The 22,959-nt window shown below is 43.1% G+C and overlaps 1 protein-coding gene across 1 annotated transcript; it reads right to left on the bottom strand.

The window, feature by feature from the left end:
• Positions 1 to 1,167: 1,167 nt before the first annotated feature.
• Positions 1,168 to 3,010, bottom strand: LOC137315057 (probable G-protein coupled receptor 139). The gene is made up of 2 exons (XM_067980008.1): positions 2,947 to 3,010; positions 1,168 to 2,105 (listed from the first exon to the last, which is right to left on the bottom strand). Exons 1-2 carry the CDS (start codon positions 3,008 to 3,010, stop codon positions 1,168 to 1,170), a joined length of 1,002 nt encoding a protein of 333 aa, XP_067836109.1.
• Between the last annotated feature and the right edge of the window lie 19,949 nt (positions 3,011 to 22,959).

Genomic DNA, 22,959 nt, shown 5'->3' with positions numbered 1-22,959 from the left:
CATCTCAGCTCTGGAATTCAGCTCTTTTGTCCATGTTTGGACCAAGTCTGTAATGAGGTCTGGACCCGAGTGGCCCTGGCAGAACCCAATCTGAGCATCGGTGAGCAGGTTATTGGTAAGTAATTGCCGCTTGATAGCACTGTCGACGAAATCTTCCAACACATTGCTGATCATTGAGAGTGAACTGATTGGCTGGTAATTGGCCGGATTGGATTTGTCCTGCTTTTTTTGTGGACAGGACATACCTGGGCAATTTTCCACATTGTCGGTAGATGTCGGTGTTGTAGCTGTACTGGAGCTGTTTGGCTCGAGGCGTGGATAATTCTGGAGCTCATGTCCTCAGCACGACAGCCGGGATGTTGTCGGAGCCCACAGCCTTCGTTGTATCCAGTGCACTCAACCGTTTCTTGAAATCACGTGGAGTGAATTGAATTGGCTGAAGACTGACTTCTGTGATGGTGGGGATATCGGGTGGAGGCCGAGGTGGATCATCCACTCGGTACTTCTGGATGAAGATGGTTGCAAACACTTCAGTCTTGTCTTTTGCACTCACGAGCTAGACTCTGCCATCATTGTGGATGGGGATGTTAACAGAGCCTCCTCCTCCCGTTGGTTGTTTGATTGCTCGGGTGGAGGGCAAACGCCGACAAGGACTGGTTGAAAATAAAAGAAAGAGGCGTTTGCATTTATCTAGCGCCTTTCACGGCCTCAAGACGTGCCAAGGCGCTTTACATCCAATAAAATACATTTGAAGTGAAGTTACTGTTGTCATTTTGGCTGCATATTCACTCGAAGATTACAGAAGAATTACAAATAACCACGATTGCAACACCCGTCATTGGTTCGACACTAAAGGAAACTTTATCTATTAATTAAACTGGGCGTCTCATTCCAGTACCTGCGGTGTGAAACAGTTAACGCTGAAGACCTCGTGTTCTACTCCACTACTGAACCTCAGTCATGAATGTTTTCTTTGAATCTTGATCGGGAAGCGCGCTGTACTCACAGGGAACGGTTCTGTTCGCCCTGGGAAAGCAGCCGACATAAAACGCAGGGCAAAAATGGAGGACATGTTTTCTGATACCTGTTACTTTTCACAAGGACAATCAATTTTCGTCCTGACAGGAAGACGGCCATTCTAAGATGGTACCCGGAAGTACTTGAGTTCTAATTAAGAAAGGAAGCTTTGGTATAGTCTTTCATTTTTTTTACAAATATCAGCATAACTGTCCATGGAGATTTCATCATCTGCTTCAGCTCTTCCCTGAATTTCGTTTGGGTTGCTGCATAAATGCACGTGTTTGTACAGGAACTCAAATACATGAGCATAAATCCGGTTTCAGTGGCGATATAGGCAGGAGCTGCATAATCGGCTTGATAATGCACGGTGTGTGTCAGTCTGGTCGTTAAAAAACTAACGATAGCTGTCAGCCACAACAGTATCAAACTGCCCGACACAGTGAACAGTAAAATGATGGATTTCCTTCGGTTCTTCATCTCTGGATCGCTCTGATTCTCACTGCTCCGACCCCGGAGTCCCCTGCGGGCTCGACTGGCCTCTAAAATACATCTGACTGTCAAACAATTAAACAGTAATATCAAAGCAAAAGGAAGCCACGCAACGAAAAGACTTTCGAACCAGGAGTAAGCTGCACCCGCAGGTGATGAAAAAAAGTCGAGTTTGTTGCGGCAACCCCAGTGAACACCGTTAATTATTCGGTCAGGTTCATATGCAAACAAAAAGGGGATGTTCTCTAAACAGATCAGGACAGAGATCGTTGTGATAACCGCAGCCGCAGTTCTCACTGTACAATACTTTGTTTTAAACTTCTGACAACATATCGATACAAATCGGTCAAATGTGAACGAGACTGTGAACCACACCGACATATCCAGGGTAGTGGGATTCATGCACAGAATGAACTTACAAACGGCAGTGTAGGACAGGAATGGATATGGAAAGTGATAACTGAAAATGTTATACAAGGTTACATTGAAGATAATGACCAGGAGATCTGCGGTTGCCATGGTCACCATATAGACAGAGATACATTTGGAAAGGCCACAATTTCCTCTGGAGAGAATCACGATTGTCACTAGGTTCGCTGTAAGAAAGAGGGACAAGAGGTAAGTCACGGGGTCAGTCAGAGAAATCTCACAGCACATTGTGGGAAATATTTCGATGTGATCTTACTTAGGTTTATGCACACGGATTCTTTTATTTATACACGAGAGCGCTGACGACATTTTGTTGAAGGAAATAAGTCATTGAAACTCAATGTAGAGAGAGTGAAAATCTGCCGTTCTTCCAGCACCCTTCAGTCAGCCGTCGTCAAGAAGTAAATATAATTTCACAGTAATTACTGGAAAGATATGAATTCAAATAAAATATTCAACTGCGAAAATAACGTTCAGTTTTGGTCGAAACTCTGGCCTTTTTCTATTAATAACCGCCCCAGGAAACTGCTCGGTAACAGAGCGGCAGCTGGTGGAACCGCGAAGGTTCTTTGCAGCCGAGGAAAGGGGAGCAGGTCCCTGAGCGGCAATCAGTTCTCAAATTATCTTTCAACGGCCCCTGTTGGTGGAGGTGACTGCAGTCTGGGGAATTATCAACTTGAAGTGCACAGGTAACAAAGGTACAAATGAAATGGTTAACAAAGACACCAAGCAACACATTCTATAGTGATCTATGCACTGTTGGCGGGGCCGGGGAATCAGCCTCGTCCTCCCTCGTATTGGGAGCAACATTGATCGCCCGTTGCCCACGATCTCCCGATCAGAGCAACGCCTCACCGGCGCCGCGGATTGCTAGAATTCCCGCTGATATTCACTAATTTATCCCGGTGGATCAATGACTCCGAAATTAGGACATTCTCGGAATTTGACACATAATCATTTAAAGTGAGATAGTGAACAGTTATGAAACAACAGGTTATATTGACTTACCGGGAAAACCAAAGGCTGCGAGAATCGGGTAGTAAATCTCCTTGATATGAAGAATTGTTGGCATTTCCATTTTTAGGAGAATGAGTGAATTCTGTCCGGCTTTACGGTTCCGATTTGAGTGTATCTGAGATCCGAAAATACTCCCCCTTTATAGAACAATCGGTGCCCCGGTGAGAAAATCAGGTTACACAATAATTGGCGTTAGTTACAGTCACTTAACAAACAAGGTGGAATTATCCAACCCAGTGCTCCCCGGGACGCCAAAGGGGAAATTACACAGGACAGTTCGTGAAATTATTTCTATTAAAATTCAAGAATGGAAAAAATCCCAGAGGGAATGGAGTGTGCGCATGCCCGGTGAACCCAGAGGGAAACATCATCCCGGGCACTCTGTCAGGTTTTTGGGATCTCATATTAATTCATTGAAGTCTTGACTCACTCATTACCGAGATAAAACAAATTTTGTGCTCTGATGATGAATGTTGATGACTCGGCTAGAACATTACAAGTGGCATTACTGCTGGTGATCCTGCGCTAACAGTACTGGCAATGATCCTGCTCTAACATTAGTGGCGGTGATCCTGCTCCAACATTAATGGTGGTGATCCTACTCTAACATTACTGGTGGTGATCCTACTCTAACATTACTGGTGGTGATCCTGCTCTAACATTACTGGTGGTGATTCTACTCTAACATAAGTGGCGGTCCTGCTCTAACATTACTGGTGGTGATCCTGCTCTAACATTACTGGTGGTGATCCTACTCTAACATTACTGGTGGTGATCCTGCTCCAACATTAATGGTGGTGATCCTACTCTAACATTACTGGTGGTGATCCTGCTCTAACATAAGTGGCGGTCCTGCTCTAACATTACTGGTGGTGATCCTGCTCTAACATTACTGGTGGTGATCCTGCTCTAACATTACTGGTGGTGATCCTGCTCTAACATTACTGGTGGTGATCCTGCTCTAACATTAGTGGCGGTGATCCTGCTCTAACATTACTGGTGGTGATCCTGCTCTAACATTACTGGTGGTGATTCTACTCTAACATTACTGGTGGTGATCCTACTCTAACATTACTGGTGGTGATCCTACTCTAACATTACTGGTGGCGATCCTGCTCTAACATTACTAGTGGTGATTCTACTCTAACATTACTGGTGGTGATCCTACTCTAACATTACTGGTGGTGATCCTACTCTAACATTACTGGTGGCGATCCTGCTCTAACATTACTGGTGGTGATCCTGCTCTAACATGACTGGTGGTGATCCTACTCTAACATTCGTGGTGGTGATCCTACTCGAACATTACTGGTGGTGATCCTACTCTAACATTACTGGTGGTGATCCTACTCTAACATTACTGGTGGTGATCCTACTCTAACATTCGTGGTGGTGATCCTACTCGAACATTACTGGTGGTGATCCTACTCTAACATTACTGGTGGTGATCCTGCTCTAACATTCGTGGTGGTGATCCTACTCGAACATTACTGGTGGTGATCCTACTCTAACATTACTGGTGGTGATCCTGCTCTAACATTACTGGTGGTGATCCTACTCTAACATTACTGGTGGTGATCCTGCTCTAACATTACTAGTGTTGATCCTACTCTAACATTACTGGTGGTGATCCTGCTCTAACATTACTAGTGGTGATCCTACTCTAACATTACTGGTGGTGATCCTGCTCTAACATTACTAGTGGTGATCCTGCTCTAACATTACTAGTGGTGATCCTACTCTAACATTACTGGTGGTGATCCTCTCCGAGGCGATCACATCATTCCTGTAGTGCGGCGACCAGAACTGCACACAGTACTCCAGCTGTGGCCTAACCAGTGTTTTATACAGGTCCATCATAACCTCCTTGCTCTTATATTCTATGCCTCGGCTAATAAAGGCAAGTATCGCAGATGCCTTCTTTACCACCTTATCTACCTGTTACGTCGCCTTCAGGGATCTGTGAACTTGCACACCAAGATCCCTCTGACCCTCTGTCTTGCCTAGGGTCCTCCCATTCATTGTTTATTCCCTTTCCTTGTTCGTCCCTCCAAAGTGCCTCACCTCGCAATTTGCCGGGTTAAATTCCATTTGCCACTGTTCCGCCCAGCTGACCATCCCATCTATGTCGTCCTGCAGACTGAGGCTATCCTCCTCGCTATTTACCACCCTACCAATTTTTGTATCATCAGCGAACTTACTGATCATACGTTTCCTCTGCTCCCCACTGTTCATTGGCGGTGACTGAGCCGACCTCTCCCAGAGCCGTGTACTCGAGTGGAGCGATTCTTGGGCTCAGTGTTCATTACACATTTCCTTTTACTTTTTTCTTTTGCACAGAAAGAGACTGATAGAGAAAGTGATGTGTTCGATATCTTCGATGTTATGAAAATAAATATTTTTCTCAAATTTGTCCCACCTCATCGTGGTCTCCAAACAATTGATGTTTCCGAATCCATCGATGACTCCCAATCTATTGATAATTCGCCCCAATTGCGAGTTTGTAATCGATTGATGCTTCTGATTTATTAACCATTCCCAACCCTTTCGCTGGTCCCAACCCTTTGATGTTTTCTATTCGTTGATGTTTCATTTAAAGTGAGAGATCTCGAGCCCTGGTCCATTGATTTTACTGCAGCCCCTTTGCCTGGGGCTGCTCACGGTCACTTGATGAGCGGTTCGATATTTCGGTGCATTTCGCTCAATGCCGGAGTGATTCAGGCGTTGGGTTCTGCGTCTGTATTCAGTGTCTGTGCTACCGGCCTCGCTGTACTACAGGAGTGAATATCTGAAAAAGACGGGCTCGGCCTGATTTGTGCTTGCATCCACACCGGAAACTGGGACTGGAAATGGATGGGGTTCCGGTTAATTATAATTTTAAATGTATTGATTGGGAAAGTCTCCTGACCATCTGTAATAAATATAAACAAGGGAATGTTGGATTGAGATTGAAACAGACAGATATAAATGTGACACCTTCTGTTCTATCGATTTTAAATCTCTGAATATTTTGATGCAGATTCAGTACATATTAGACCAGTAGATGCGAATGTAATTATGAAACTCATTGTTGATCAAAGTTACCACGAATGAGGTTGGAACCCCCGTGTATTGGATTTTAACCCAACGCCTTAACCACTCGTTGAATCAGGTCGAGGAAAATCGGCATGGGAAGTGTCCCATGGGGTAAGTTGGGTCAGTATCAATTCCACTGTTCTTTTTTCTATTGCAGAGAGTGGGAAAGAGACACAGAGACAGGGGAAGAAGGACACACACATAGAGATTAAGAAACAGCCATAAAGAGAAAAAGTAGCAGAGAGAGAGAGAGAGATATAGGCTGAGAAGGAGGCATAAAAGAGACTGAGAGAGACCGATAGCAGAGTTAGAAAGATAAATAAAATGAGAGAATCAGAAAATAGAAGAAACTAACGGAATTGGAAAAGAAAACGAAGCTGGAACTAATTGTGTGTGCCTTTCTCCATCTCTCGCTGGAAATGTAGTTTAAATATTTTAAACACATTCACCAGGACACGGCAAACTCTATTTTAAGGAAACAATTGTTAAACTTCGATTTCAAACGTATAAATATTTCCCCACCAGTAAATTCCTGAGCAGACAAGTGAGCTGCTTCTCCGGGTGATAAGGTGAATGGTCACTTTGCTCTCACAGGCCAGCTGTGTTCTGTACTGTCAGGTTCGGTTGGGAATGACCCAGTTGCAGTGAAATAGGTAACAGCCGCCACCAGTAATGTTCGAGTGTGGTCACCACCAGTAACGTTAGAATAGAAACAACATCATTAATGTGAGTGTAGGATCACCATCACTAATGTTAGAGTAGGATTTACCATCAGTAATGTTAGAGTAGGATTTACCATCAGTAATGTTCGAGTCGGGTCTCCACCAGTAATGTTAGAGCAGGGTCACCACCAGTAATGTTAGAGTAGGGTCACCACCAGTAATGTTAGAGCAGGGTCACCACCAGTAATGTTAGAGTAGGATCACCACCAGTAATGTTAGAGTAGGGTCTCCATCAGGAATGTTAGAGCAGGGTCACCACCAGTAATGTTAGTGTAATATCACCACCAGTAATGTTAGAGCAGGGTCACCACCAGTAATGTTAGTGTAATATCACCACCAGTAATGTTAGTGTAATATCACCACCAGTAATGTTAGAGCAGGGTCACCACCAGTAATGTTAGTGTAATATCACCACCAGTAATGTTACAGTAGGATCACCACCAGTAATGTTAGAGGAGGGTCTCCACCAGTAATGTTAGAGTAGGATCACCATCAGTAATGTTAGAGTAGAATCACCACCAGTAATGTTAGAGTAGGATCACCACCAGTAATGTTAGAGTATGATCACCACCAGTAATGTTAGAGTAGGATCACCACCAGTAATGTTAGAGGAGGATCACCACCAGTAATGTTAGAGTAGGATCACCACCAGTAATATTAGAGTAGGATCACCACCAGTAATGTTAGAGTAGGATCACCATCAGTAATGTTAGAGTAGGATCACCACCAGTAATGTTAGAGTAGGATCACCACCAGTAATGTTAGAGTAGAATCACCACCAGTAATGTTAGAGTAGGATCACCACCAGTAATGTTAGAGTAGAATCACCACCAGTAATGTTAGAGTAGGATCACCACCAGTAATGTTAGAGGAGGATCACCACCAGTAATGTTAGAGTAGGATCACCACCAGTAATGTTAGAGTAGGATCACCACCAGTAATGTTAGAGTAGGGTCTCCACCAGTAATGTTAGAGTAGGATCACCACCAGTAATGTTAGAGGAGGATCACCACCATTAATGTTAGAGTAGGATCACCACCAGTAATGTTAGAGGAGGATCACCACCAGTAATGTTAGAGTAGGATCACCACCAGTAATGTTAGAGTAGGATCACCACCAGTAATGTTAGAGCAGGATCACCACCAGTAATGTTAGAGCAGGATCACCACCAGTAATGTTAGAGTAGGATCACCACCAGTAATGTTAGAGTAGGATCACCACCAGTAATGTTAGAGTCGGGTCTCCACCAGTAATGTTAGTGTAATATCACCACCAGTAATGTTAGAGTAGGATCACCACCAGTAATGTTAGAGTAGGATCACCACCAGTAATGTTAGAGTAGGATCACCACCAGTAATGTTAGAGTCGGGTCTCCATCAGTAATGTTAGAGTAGGATCACCACCAGTAATGTTAGAGTAGGATCACCACCAGTAATGTTAGTGTAGGGTCTCCACCAGGAATGTTAGAGTAGGGTCTCCATCAGTAATGTTAGAGTAGGGTCTCCACCAGGAATGTTAGAGTAGGGTCTCCATCAGTAATGTTAGAGTAGGGTCTCCACCAGGAATGTTAGAGTAGGATCACCACCAGTAATGTTAGTGTAGGGTCTCCACCAGTAATGTTAGAGTAGGGTCTCCACCAGTAATGTTAGAGTAGGGTCTCCACCAGTAATGTTAGTGTAATATCACCACCAGTAATGTTAGAGGAGGGTCATCACCAGTAATGTTAGAGTCGGTGCATCACCAGTAATGTTAGTGTAATATCATCACCAGTAATGTTAGAGTAGGGTCACTACCAGTAATGTTAGAGTAGGGTCACCACCAGTAATGTTAGTGTAATATCACCACCAGTAATGTTCGAGTCGGGTCTCCATCAGTAATGTTACAGTAGCATCACCACCATTAATGTTAGTGTAGGATCACCACCATTAGGGTGGGGTCACCATCATCCCATAGAGGAAGTATAAAGGGGTTTCGCATCTTCAAAAGCAGATAAATCGCCAGGCCCAGATGAAATGTAGCCCATGTTATTAAGAGAAGCAACGGAGGAAGTAGCGGAGGCTCCAGCCATCCCCTTTGGCTGCAGCTATGCTGTTGGAGGACTGCTAAAGTTGTACTGCTTTTTAAAAGGGGGGAAAGTGACAGTCCGAGTAATTACAGACCAGTCAGCCTAACCTCGGTGGTGGACAAATTATTGGAAACAATTCTGAGGGAGAGTATAAATCGTCATTTAGAATTTATCAAGGAGAGTCAGCGTGGATTTGTTCAGGGAAGGTCGTGTCTGACTAATTCAATTGAATTTGTGGCGGTAACAAGGAGGGTCGATCAGGGTGGTTCATTCGATGCAGCCTACGTGGATTTTAGCAAGGCTTTTGAAAAGGTCACAAATGGCAGACTGGTCAGTAAAGTCAAAGCTCATGTGATCCAAGGGAAAGTGGCACATCAGAACATAACATAAGAACATAATAAATAGGAGCAGGAGCAGGCCAATCGGCCCCTCGAGCCTGCTCCGCCATTCAACAAGATCATGGCTGATCAGATCCTAACCTCAAATCTAAATTGATGTCCAATTTCCTGCCCGCTCCCCGTAACCCCTAATTCCCTTTACTTCTAGGAAACTGTCTATTTCTGTTTAAAATGTATTTAATGATGTCGCTTCCACAGCTTCCTGGGGCAGCAAATTCCACAGACCTACGACCCTCTGAGTGAAGAAGTTTCTCCTCATCTCAGTTTTGAAAGAGAAGCCCCTTATTCTAAGATTATGCCCCCTATTTCCAGTTTCACCCATCCTTGGGAACATCTTTACCGCATCCACCCGATCAAGCCCCTTCACAATCTTATATGTTTCAATAAGATCGCCTCTCATTCTTCTGAACTCCAATGAGTAGAGTCCCAATCTAATCAACCTCTCCTCATATGTCCGCCCCCTCATCCCCGGGATTAACCGAGTGAACCTTCCTTGTACTGCCTCGAGAGCAAGTATGTCTTTTCTTAAGTATGGACACGAAAACTGTATGCAGTATTCCAGTTGCGGTCTCATCAATACGTTATAGAACTGCAGCACTACCTCCTTGTTTTTATATTCTATCCCACTAGCAATAAAAGCCAACATTCCGTTGGCCTTCTTGATCACCTGCTGCACCTGCATACTAACTTTTTGATTTTCTTGCACTAGTACCCCCAGATCCCTTTGTCCTGCAGTACTTTCCAGTCTCTTGCCATTAAGATAATAACTTGCTCTCTGATTTTTCCTGCCAAAGTGCATAACCTCACATTTTCCAATATTGTATTGCATCTGCCAAATCTCCGCCCACTCACCCAGCCTGTCTATATTCCCTTGTCGGTTTCTTATGTCCTCCTCACTCTCTACTTTCCCTCCCATCTTTGCATCATCTGAAAACTTTGATATGTTACACTCGGTCTCCACCTCCAAATCGTTAATATAAATTGTAAAGAGTTCAGGACCCAGCACCGAACCCTGTGGAACAACACTGGCTACTGATTGCCAGTCGGAGAATGAACCATTTATCCCAACTGTCTGCTTCCTGTTAGATAACCAATCCTCCACCCATGCCAGAATATTACCCCCAATCCAATGATTCTTTATCTTGAGCAATAATCTTTTATGTGGCACCTTGTCGAATGCCTTCTGGATGTCTTAATACACGACGTCCACTGGTTCCCCTTTATCCACCCTGTACGTTATGTCCTCAAAGAACTCAAGCAAATTTGTCAGACATGATTCCCCTTCGTAACGCCATGCTGACTTTGTCCAATTAAATTATGTTTATCCAAATGTTCTGCTACTGTCTCCTTAATAATAGACTCCAAAATTTTACCCACCACAGATGTTAGGCTAACTGGTCTATAATTTCCAGCCTTCTGCCTGCTACCCTTTTTAAATAAGGGTGTTACATTAGCAGTTTTCCAATCTGCCGGGACCTTTGCCGATTCGAGAGAATTTTGGAAAATTATTACCAAAGCATCCACAATCCCGACTGCCATTTCCCTCAAGACCCTGGGATGTAAGCCATCAGGTCCAGGGGGTTTATCCGCCTTGAGTCCCATTAATTTACTGATTTCCAATTCCTTAGTGATTTTAATCGTATTTCGCTCCTCCCCGCCTCGAGCCCCCTGTTTGTCCAGTGTTGGGATATTCTTAGTGTCCTCTACCGTAAAGACTGAAACAAAATATTCGTTCAGAATTTTTGACATCTCCATGTTTCCCAGCATTAATTTCCCGATTTCATCCTCGAAGGGACCTACGTTTGCCTTAGACACCCTTTTTCTTTTTATATAACTATAGAAACTCTTGCTATCTGTTTTTATATTATTAGCTAATTTATTTTCAAATCTTTCTTCCCTTTCTTAATCAATCCTTTAGTTACTTATTGGATTCAGAATTGGCTCAGTGTCAGGAAGCGAAGGGTAATCGTCAACGGGTGCTTTTGTGACTGGAAATATGTTTCCAGTGGAGTTCCACAGGAATATATCAATGACTTCGACTTAAATGTAGGGGACATTATTAAGACGTTTGCAGATTATACAAAGATTGATCGTGCAGATGACAGTGTGAAAGAAAGCTGCAGATGGCAAGAGATCAATCGACTTGTCAGGTTGGCAGAAAAGTGGTCAATGGAATTCAATACCAAGAAGTGTGAGGTAATGCATTTGGGGAGGGCAAACAAGGCATGGGAATTCGCAGTAAATGGTGGGATACTGAGAAGTGCAGAGGAACAGATGGACCTTGGAGTGAATCTCAACTGATCCCTGAAGATAGCAGGACAGGTCGATAAGATGGTTAAGAAGGCATACGGGATGCTTTCCTTTATTAGCCGAGGCATGGAATAGAAGAGCAGGGAAGTTATGCTAGAACTTTATAAAACACTAGTCAGACCACAGCTTGAGCACTGCGTACAGTCCTGGTCCCGACATTACAGAAAATATGCGATTGCACTGGAGAGTGTGCAGATGAAATTTACAAGGATGTTGCCAAGACTGGAGAATTTTAGCTATGCGAGAAGGTTGAATAGGCTTGCGTTGTTTTCTTTGGAGCAGTGGGGGTTGAGGGGAGATTTATGATTTAATTGAGGATTTGGACAGCGAGGGGCACGGATCAAGTGAACAGGCAGGACCTGTTTTCTTTACAGAGTTCCAGAACTCGGGCTCACAGATTTAAAGTCATTGGTGGCAAGATTAGAGTGGAATTGAGGATAAATATTTTCACCCAGAGGGTGGTGGGGGTCTGGAACTCCCTGCTGAAAGGGTGGAAGAGGCAGAAAATCTCATCACTTTAAAAAAGTACCTGAATGTGCACTTGAAGTGCTGTAATCTGCAAGGCGACAGACCAAGAGCTGGAAAGTGGGAATAGGCTGGATGGCTCTTTTTCGGCCGGCACAGGCACGATGGGACGAATGGCCGACTTCTGTGCAATAAATTTCTATGGTTCCTTGATCTCTGTGTATTGAATGATATCATATTACAGCCTGGGCTTCAGAACCCTGCAATATTAACCCAGGAGTGTGGAATCGTGTAATACTACTGGCTGGAGTATTAAATAGTTTAACATTAGAGCCTGGAATATTGAAACGTGAAATATTACAGCCTACAGTGTTGAAAGCTGATTTTTTTTATTCGTTCATGGGATGCGGGCGTCGCTGGCGAGGCCAGCATTTATTGCCCATCCCTAATTGCCCTTGAGAAGGTGGTGGTGAGCCGCCTTCTTGAACATCGCAGTCCGTGTGGTGAAGGTTCTCCCACAGTGCTGTTAGGAAGGGAGTTCCAGGATTTTGACCCAGCGACGATGAAGGAACGTCGATATATTTCCAAGTCGGGATGGTTGGTGACTTGGAGGGGAACGTGCAGGTGGTGTTGTTCCCATGTGCCTGCTGCTCTTGTCCTTCTGGGTGGTGGAGGTCGCGGGTTTGGGAGATGCTGTCGAAGAAGCCTTGGCGAGTTGCTGCAGTGCATCCTGTGGATGGTACACACTGCAGCCACGGTGCGCCGGGTGTGAAGGGAGTGAATGTTTAGGGTGGTGGATGGGGTGCCAATCAAGCGGGCTGCTTTGTCCTGGATGGTGTCGAGCTTCTTGAGTGTTGTTGGAGCAGCACTCATCCAGGCAAGTGGAGAGTATTCCATCACACTCCAGACTTGTGCCTTGTAGATGGTGGAAAGGCTTTGGAGAATCAGGAGTTGTGTCACTCGCCGCAGAATACCCAGCCTCTGACCTGCTCTTGTAGTCACAGTATTTATATGGCTGGTCCAGATCAGTTTCTTGTCAATGGTGACCCCCAATATGTTGAAGGTGGTGGTTTCGGCAATGGTAATGCCGTTGAATGTCAAGGGGCTGCGTTTGGACTCAGTCTTTTTGGAGATGGTCATTGCCTGGCACTTGTCTGGTGCGAATGTTACTTGCCACTTATGAGCCCAAGCCTGGAAGTTGTCCAGGTCTTGCTGCATGCGGGCTCGGACTGCTTCATTATCTGAGGGGTTGCGAATGGAACTGAACACTGTGCAATCATCAGCGAACATCCCCATTTCTGACCTTATGATGAGCGAATGTCATTGATGAAGCAGCTGATGATGGTTGAGCCGAGGACACTGCCTTGAAGAATTCCTGCAGCAATGTCCTGAGGCTGAGATGATTGGCTTCCAACAACCACTCCCGTCTTCCTTTGTGCCAGGTATGACTCCAGCCACTGGAGAGTTTTCCCCCTGATTCCCATTGACTTCAATTTTACCAGGTCTCCTTGGTGCCACACTCGGTCAAATGCTGCCTTGATTTCAAGGGCAGTCATTCTCACCTCACCTCTGGAATTCAGCTCTTTTGCCCATGTTTGGACCAATGCTGTAATGAGGTCTGGAGCCGAGTGTTCCTGGCGGAACCCAAACTGAGCATCGGTGAGCAGGTTATTGGTGAGTAAGTGCCGCTTGATAGCACTGTCGACGACACCTTCCATCACTTTGCTGATGATTGAGAGTCGCTCAATCCATATGGCCTCGATTGATGATCCATTTAGCATATCATCCCTTCTCTCAACTGTAATTGATTCTTAAACCAATAATACTACCCACCCTTCTTTTTTATCACCCACTCTATCCTGCCTGAAAACTCGGTATCCAGGGATATTGAGCTTCCAATTATCCCCCTCTTTAAGCCAGGTTTCCGTTATAGCAATTATATCATGCTGCCATATGTCTAGCTGTGCCCCTTTGCTCATCTGCTTTGTTTGTAATACTCCTTGCATTGATGTATATACCCTTTATCCCCGTCAGATTCCTGTGCTGAACACTATTTAACCTTAGCTTCTTCTGCCTTTCTGAGTCGCGAATTATGTCACTAACTGTTTTTCTCATTCCCGTTTCCTGGTCTGAATTTGTCCTATCTGTACCTGTACTTTGGTTTCCATCCCCCTGCCATACCACTGTAAACCCTCCCCAACAGAACTCGCAAATGCCCCGCGAGGATATTGTTCCCGGATCTGCTTGGGTGCAACCCGTCCAACTTGTCCAGGTCCCGCCTTTCCCAGAATCGGTCCAAATGCCTTAGGAATCGAAACCCCTCTCCCCTACACCATCTCACAAGCCACGCATTCATCTGATCTATTCTCCTACTTCTGTTCTCGCTACCACGAGATATTGGGAGTAATCCTGAGATTACTACCTTAGAGTTCCCCCTTTTTAATTTATTTCCGAATTCCCTATATTCTGCTGCAGGATCTCATCCCTTTATTTACCGATGTCGTTGGTACCAAATTTGACCACGACCTCTGGCTGTTCACGATTTCCCTTTAGAATGTCCTGCATCCTCTCCGTGACGTCCTTGACCCAAGCACCAGGGGGGCAATATCCGAGCGGAATATCTGTTTGAGAGGGAGATGTTCCCAGGGGACCCCTGCTCTAACTGCCTAATCCTCTTATTCTGTTTGGCGGTCACCCATTTCCTTTCTGCCTGTGTAATCTTTACCTGCGGTATGACCACCGATCTTTACGTGCTATACCCCACCATAATCTCAACATCACGGATGCTCCACCGTGAATCAACTCTCAGCTCCAGCTCCGAAACGCGGTTGCCAGTAGTTGCATCTGGACACACTTCCTGCACACATGGTCGCCAGGGACACCGGTAGTGTCCATGACTTCCCACATAGCGCAGGAGGAGCATCTCACGGGTGCGAGCTCTGCTGCCATGACCTGCCTTAAATTAAGCTCGTTAGTTACTCCCTTTAAGGAGTTTACTGCTTTAAATTACTCTTAATTTACAGAATGTTAGCTCCACTCGGGAACTTGATTCACTTTAAAACGTTACTTGCTATCTGACCTGCAGACCTTACCTTTCTTTTTACTTTCGTTACTGCACTGTAGAATAGTGGAAATACTCACCTGAACCTACTAACCACACTGTGTCAGTGATACATAGTATCATAGTATGATAGTAAGTTACAACACAGGAGGAGGCCTTTCGGCCCATCGTACCTATGTCGGCTCTTTGAAAGAGCTTACAAATTGGTCCTTTTCCCCTGCTCTTTCAACATAGCCCTGTAATTATTTCATTCAAATAGAATCATAGAATCATTGAATGCTTACAGCACGGAAGGATGCCATTTGGCTTATCGAGTCCATGCTGTCTATCTGCAAGACCAATCCAGCGAGTCCCACTCCGCCACCCTATTCCTGTAGCACAGACATTTGTTTCCCTTTAAAGACTTATCCAGATCCTCACTACTCGCTGTGTAAAAAACGTTTTTTATTCTCATGACACCTTTGGTTCTTTTGGCAATCAACTTACATCGATGTCATCTGGTTCTTTCCCCTTCCGCCAATGGGAACAGTTTCTCTCTATCTACTCTGTCTGGACTCTTCATGATTTTGAACACCTCTATCAAATCTCCTCTCAACCTTCTCCGCTCCAAGGAGAACAATCCCAACTTCTCCAATCTATCCACGTAACTCAAGTCGCTCATCCCTGGAATCATTCTCATAAATCTCTTGTGCACCCTCTCCAACACCTTCACATCCTTCCTAAAGTGCAGTGCTCAAAGCTGGACACAATTATCCATCGTTTTATAAAGGCTCATCATTACCGCCTTACTTTGTATTCCATGCCTCTATTTATAAAGCCTAGGATGCCGTATGCTTTCTTAACAGTTTTGTCAAACTGACCTGACACCTTCAACGATCTGTGCCCATATACCCCCAGATCTCAATGCTCCTCTCCCCCTTTTAGAGATGTGCCCATTAGTTTATATTGCCTCTTCTCATTCTTCCTACCGAAATGTCGCACTTCGTATTTTTCTGAGTTAAATTTCATCTGCCACTTGTCCACCCATTCCACCAGCCTGTCTATATCGTCTTGAAGTCTATCACTATCCTCCCCATTGTTTACGACACTTCCGAGTTTTTTGTCATCTGCAAATTTGGAAATTGTGCTCTGTACATGCAAGTTCAAGTCATTAATATATGCCAAGAAAAGCAGTGGTCCTCGTACTGGCCCCTGGGGAACACCAATGTATACTTCCTTCCAGTTCGAAAATTAACCGTTCACCACTACTCTCCGTTTCCTGTTATTTACCTAATTTCATATCCTTGCTGCCACGGCCCCTTTAATTCCATGGGCTTCAAATTTGCTGACAAGCCGATAATGTGGCACTTTATCAAACGCCTGTTGAAAGCACATACACACCACATCAACTGATTTGCCCTCGTCGACCCTCTCTGTTGCCTCATCAACAAACTCAATCAAGTTAGTTAAACCTGATTTGCTTTGAACAAATCTGTGCTCGCTCTCCTTGAGTAACCCACACTTGTCCAAGTGAGTGTTAATTTTGTCTCCGATTAATGTTTCTGAAAGTGTCCCCTCGAGCGAGGTTAAACTGACTGTCCTGTCGTTGCTGGGTTTATCCTTACACACTTTTTGAACAATGGTGTAACATTTGCAATTTTCCAGTCCTCTAACACCACCCCCATATCTAAGGATGATTGATAGATTATGGCCAGTACATCCGCAATTTCCACACTTACATCCCTCGGAAACCAATAATGCATCCATCTGGACCGGGTGATTGATCTACTTTAATTAGAGCCAGCCTTTCTCGTACGTCCTCTTTATCAATTTTTACCCCATCCAGTATCTGAACGATCTGCTCTTTTACTGTTTCAGTGGCAGGATCATCTTCGAAAGACAGATGCAAAGTCCTCATTCAGTACCTCAGCCATGCCCTCCGCCTCCAAGAGTAGATCTCGTTTTTGGTCCCCAATCCGTCCCAATCCTGCTCTTACTACCTGTTTACTATTTACATGCCTGTCGAAGGCTTTTGATTCATTTTTATATTGGCCGCCAGTCTATTCTCATACTCTCTCTTTGTCCCTCTTATTTCCCTTTTCACTGGGTTGTGAATCATTGGAATTCCCTGCCCCAGAGGACTGTGGATGCTGAGTCATTGAGTGTATTCAAGGCTCAGGTCGATAGATTTTTGGACTTTAGGGGAATCAAGGGTTATGGGGAGTTGAGATCGAAGGACAGCCATGATCTGATTGAATGGAGGAGTAGGCTCGAGGGGCCGTATGGCCGACTCCTGCTCCTATTTCTTATGTTTTTATCAGGCCTAAACTAAGTTTTAAAGCGCGGTTAGTATTAATGACTGCCAAACAACTAAATATTTAATATTAATATCGTGAAGTCTCATATTACTCCTTATTTTAAAAGTTTTTGGTCGTTAAAAAAATCAAAACATAGTTAAAAAGTTGTTTTTAACTTTCCCTTCTGTCTCCTTAAATTAATTCAAATATTTCTTCGGCTTTTTACAAAAATAAAATAAAACTTTTATTTGTTGTGAAATTCAGAACACTAACTTCAAATGATTGGTGCTTGTTTGAGCAATGCAGCCTGAACCTGTGGGTGTGACTTCTTGTCCTGACAGATTTTGTGGGCGTGTCTTCTATTCTCACCGACTGTTCCATGTGCGTCAACTCACGCTGCTCACAGGCTGGGTTGATGGCGCACAATTTTTTTAAAGTTCATAATCAAGCAATTCGACACCACAGAACCCGGAGTAAGTATTTTCGTTAATTTAATTCGCAGGAGCTGCGGTGTGCATTGCCACGCCACTCTGCACGAATTCTGGCCCAATGTTTCGGAAGAAATTTTTGTTATCACTTGGATATTCACAAAGAGAAGGCTCACAGCGGTGCCCTCTTCAGTCCTGACCCAGCCCTACCGCCGCTCGCCAGTTGTCTTGGAGCGGACACTGGATACAGATCAGTCACTGGAAATTAGCCTCATCCCTCCTCACTATTGGACTGATCTGAGGAGGCAGATGCGTCTCGACTGGTGCCACGACAAGATAGGTTATCTCCAGACACACTGGAGATACAAGCTGGGACCTGCGTACTCTATAATACCCCGCATCAAATTAATCATGTTATTCCAACTCTTGTGTACAAAACTGACTCATGTACGTCTTGTTACATGTTACTCGTGAGATGAAAAGAATCACACAGATCTTCATTCGAAAGCTCAGATATAAACATTGATTGAAAAATGTAATTGTAGGTTTTTATTCAGAATAAGAGGAATAAAAAAGCTTCTATACGTAAAGACTGAAAAATTATTGGGGCAATTCAAAGAGGTGTATGAAATATATTATGGGATGTAACATGTCCATGACCCTCATTGAAACGAATTGCCTTTCCAGATTCTATGTATTCATAACTGCCGAACTACTAACTCTTTAATAATCCCTTGAAAAAGTAGCACTCTAGCCCATTGGGGTAATCTCTCAAAACTTTACATAAACGCCACTGCGTTGAGGGGTAAAAATGTCTGTACTCCCGTTTCCGGCACCATTCGTGGACACAGAGAATCATCGCATCATACAGGTCATTCGGTCCATCGTGTCTCTGCCGGCACTTTGAAAGAGTTCTCCAAATAGACCAACTTCCCTGCTCTTTACCAGAGCCCTGCACATTTCTCCTTTTCAAGTACATATTCAATTCCCTTTTTAAACATATTGTTCAATCTGCTTCCACCAACCTTTCAGGCAGTGCATTCCAGATCCAGTACAGGTCGCTGCTGAAATAAAATTCTAATACCTCCCACCCCACCACCTTTTTCCCAAATAACTTAAAACAAAATTGAACACAATACTCCAGGTGAGGCCGAACCAGTGATTTATAAAGATTTATCATAAATTCCTTGTTTGTGTTCTCTGTTCCCCTATTTACAAAGCGAAGCATCCCGTTTTCTGTTTAACAGCCTTGTCATCTTGCCTTGCCACCTTCAATGATTTGTATATTTGAACCCAATCGTCTCTCTCTTCCTGCACCCCCTTTAAACTTGTACCATTTAATTTATGTTGCGTGTCGTACTTTCTCCTTCCAAAATGCATCACTTCACATTTGTCTGCATTAAACTTCATCTGCCATGTGTCTGCCAATGTCAGCAGTCTGCCTTTGTACTCTTTAAATTTGTAAATATCCTCCTTACTCATGAATACATTTCCAAGCTTTATGTCATCTGCAACCATTGCAATTATGCCTCTTATACCGAAGTCCCGGACATTAATATATATCAAAAAGAGCAGTGGTTATAATACCGACCCATGGGCACAGCGCTGTATAGTTCACTCCAGTCTGATAAACAACCGGTCCCCACTAATCTCTGCTTTCTGTCTCTAAGCCAATATTATGTCCACGCTGCCACTGCCCCTTTAATGTTGTTAACACGTCTATTATGTGGTATTTTAATGAACGTTTTTTGAAAGTCCATACACACATCAACTGCACTACCTTCATCGATCCTCTCCGTTATTTCATTGAAGAACACGATCACGTTTGTCAGATACGATTTGTCTTTAACAAATCCATGCTGGCTGTCATTTATTAACCTTTATTCTTCCAAGTGACAATTATTTTCCCCCGGATTATGGTCTGTAAAGACAGACATCTTCTCGGCTCCTGTCGAGACAGTCAAGAGACTGACTCAACACAAAGGATTAATGGAGGATGTATCAGAAAACAATGAGATATTCAGGTGCAAACCTTGAGCAGAACAATGATAGTGTTGTGCACACTCATGAAACAAAGTTACATAATTTACACGATGACTTCATGGGTTAACCAGTTACATACTAACTAATAATAACCAGATCGTGTTAACATGTTATCATCACGTTAGCAAGACGTTACTAAAACCAGAATAGGTACAATACTCAAAAAGCTCAGGGGAGTTAAACTTCTCGCTTTGACCAGTGTAGCAGATTAGAACTGCGCCCTGACAATCCATCCTGATGGGTCCTCCCGTCAGTAAGTGTCTGTACCGGTAATCTCACAGGTCACTGTATGGAGTGGGCAATTTAAATAAACAACAGTATTCAGACCTTTCAGAGTTTCCTCGTTCTCGAGCCTGTTTAAAGTTGTCTGGATACGGATTATCCTGTTAAACCCCAATGTATATTTAGTCTATGCGGGGTGGGGGGCAAAAACCCAAGATATTTTAGGGGTAAAAACAAAACGAATTATACAAATAACGACTTCCAACTAATAAATGTTTTTCCACCAGTTCCGGTTGATAAAGTGCTGGGTGACTTTGCTCTGACACACCTCTTGTGTCCGATGCGGGCAGGTTCAGTTCCGAAAATCTCCTCCCCAGGAGTCATAAGGTGTCGGCCCAGAATCGAACAGGGTCAAGACCAATTTCTCATTGTATGAAACGAAACAGCTGAAGCAGCGAGGAGTCGAGGACGAGTGTTTAAGGCGGTGCGGGATTAGATAATTATTGGGGTATCCCCGCGCAGGTTCCATTCCTGCAGCCCACGGGTCTTCTCTTGAACAATACACAGGCGGCCGCCCTTGGTTTCCCAAACCCAGTTCTACTGAGACTCAATCCACAAAGAGGAGAAGAGGGAGGCCTTCGGTCTGTCGGTGAATTTTGAAAGAGTGCGGTGCCGGAATGGTGTGCGGAGAGTTGGGGCATCTTGGGCAACAGAACACGGGGTGACTCAGCCTTTCCACTCTCCGCTTGTGACCATATCTCTCGGTCACTGTGTAAAGCTCTATTTCAGTGTGCATATCTCGCCCCTCCCGATCTCTGTAAACTTCCAGAACCCTGCGTTCCTCCAGCCCTTGTACATCACCCGTTTCATTCCAATCACCCCACGATTTGCGCCCTAAGATCTGGAATTCCATCTCGAAACCTCTCCACCTTGCCGATCTTCCTCTTTCACCCAGCTTTTACTCATCTGTCGTAATATCTCGTTTTTTGTTTGGTGTCAATTTCAGGTGATTCCGCTCCTGTGAAGCACCTTAGGACGTTTTACTACGTTAAAGGCTCGATATAAATGTCAGTTGTTGATGGTGTCCCCTGTTTAATAAACGATATGGAGGAGAGCTTCCCTGCGCATGCTCTGCTTTGTATTTCCAAGCTTGCAATTTAGAAAGAAGTGCGGTGGGGTTCGAGCCTCAGTTAGTGATAAACGTGGAGCTTTTAGTGATAAATCTGGAACATTTGGTCATAAAACTGGAACATTTGGTGATAAATATGGAACATTTGGTGATAAATATGAACATTTGGTGATAAATATCGAACATTTGGTGATAAATATGCAACATTTCGTGATAAATATGGAACATTTGATGATAAATATGGAACATTTGGTGATAAATATGGACCATTTGGTGATAAATATGGACCATTTGGTGATAAATATGGAACATTTGGTGATAAATATGGAACATTTGATGATAAATATGGAACATTTGGGTGATAAATATGGACCATTTGGTGATAAATATGGAGCATTTGGTGATAAATATGGACCATTTGGTGATAAATATGGACCATTTGGTGATAAATATGGAGAATTTGGTGATAAATATGGAACATTTGGTGATAAATATGGAACATTTGATGATAAATATGAACATTTGGTGATAAATATGGAGCATTTGGTGATAAATATGGAACATTTGGTGATAAATATAGATCATTTGGTGATAAATATGGACCATTTGGTGATAAATATGGAGCATTTGGTGATAAATATGGAACATTTGGTGATAAATATGGAACATTTGATGATAAATATGAACATTTGGTGATAAATATGGAGCATTTGGTGATAAATATGGAACATTTGGTGATTAATATGGAGCATTTGGTGATAAATATGGACCATTTGGTGATAAATATGGAGCATTTGGTGATAAATATGGAACATTTGATGATAAATATGAACATTTGGTGATAAATATGGAACATTTGATGATAAATATGGACCATTTGGTGATAAATATGGAGCATTTGGTGATAAATATGGACCATTTGTTGATAAATATGGAGCATTTGGTGATAAATATGGAACATTTGGTGATAAATATGGAGCATTTGGTGATAAATATGGAACATTTGATGATAAATATGGAACATTTGATGATAAATATGGAACATTTGGTGATAAATATGGAACATTTGATGATAAATATGGACCATTTGGTGATAAATATGGAACATTTGGTGATAAATATGGAACATTTGATGATAAATATGGACCATTTGGTGATAAATATGGAACATTTGGTGATAAATATGGAACATTTGATGATAAATATGGAACATTTGGTGATAAATATGGAACATTTGATGATAAATATGGATCGTTTGGTGATAAATATGGAACATTTGGTGATAAATATGGAACATTTGATGATAAATATGGACCATTTGGTGATAAATATGGAGCATTTGGTGATAAATATGGAACAATTGGTGATAAATATGGAACACTTGATGATAAATATGGAACATTTGGGTGATAAATATGGACCATTTGGTGATAAATATGGACCATTTGGTGATAAATATGGAGCATTTGGTGATAAATATGAAGCATTTGGTGATAAATATGGACCATTTGGTGATAAATATGGACCATTTGGTGATAAATATGGAGCATTTGGTGATAAATATGGAACATTTGGTGATAAATATGGAACATTTGATGATAAATATGAACATTTGGTGATAAATATGGAGCATTTGGTGATAAATATGGACCATTTGGTGATAAATATGGAGCATTTGGTGATAAATATGGACCATTTGGTGATAAATATGGACCATTTGGTGATAAATAAGGACCATTTGGTGATAAATATGGAACATTTGATGATAAATATGAACATTTGGTGATAAATATGGAGCATTTGGTGATAA

This window comes from Heptranchias perlo, unplaced genomic scaffold (genome assembly GCF_035084215.1).
Source record: "Heptranchias perlo isolate sHepPer1 unplaced genomic scaffold, sHepPer1.hap1 HAP1_SCAFFOLD_53, whole genome shotgun sequence".
Lineage (NCBI taxonomy): Eukaryota > Metazoa > Chordata > Chondrichthyes > Hexanchiformes > Hexanchidae > Heptranchias > Heptranchias perlo.
This window is presented reverse-complemented; position numbering and strand designations above follow the sequence as displayed.

What these genes read in the sequence shown, in the direction of transcription:
- LOC137315057 (XM_067980008.1), bottom strand. Translation starts at nt 3,010, where the DNA reads ATGCCAACAATTCTTCATATCAAGGAGATTTACTACCCGATTCTCGCA. An exon ending in CGCAGCCTTTGGTTTTCCCG is followed by an intron (nt 2,106 to 2,946) that starts GTAAGTCAATAT and finishes TCTTTCTTACAG; the next exon opens with CGAACCTAGTGACAATCGTG.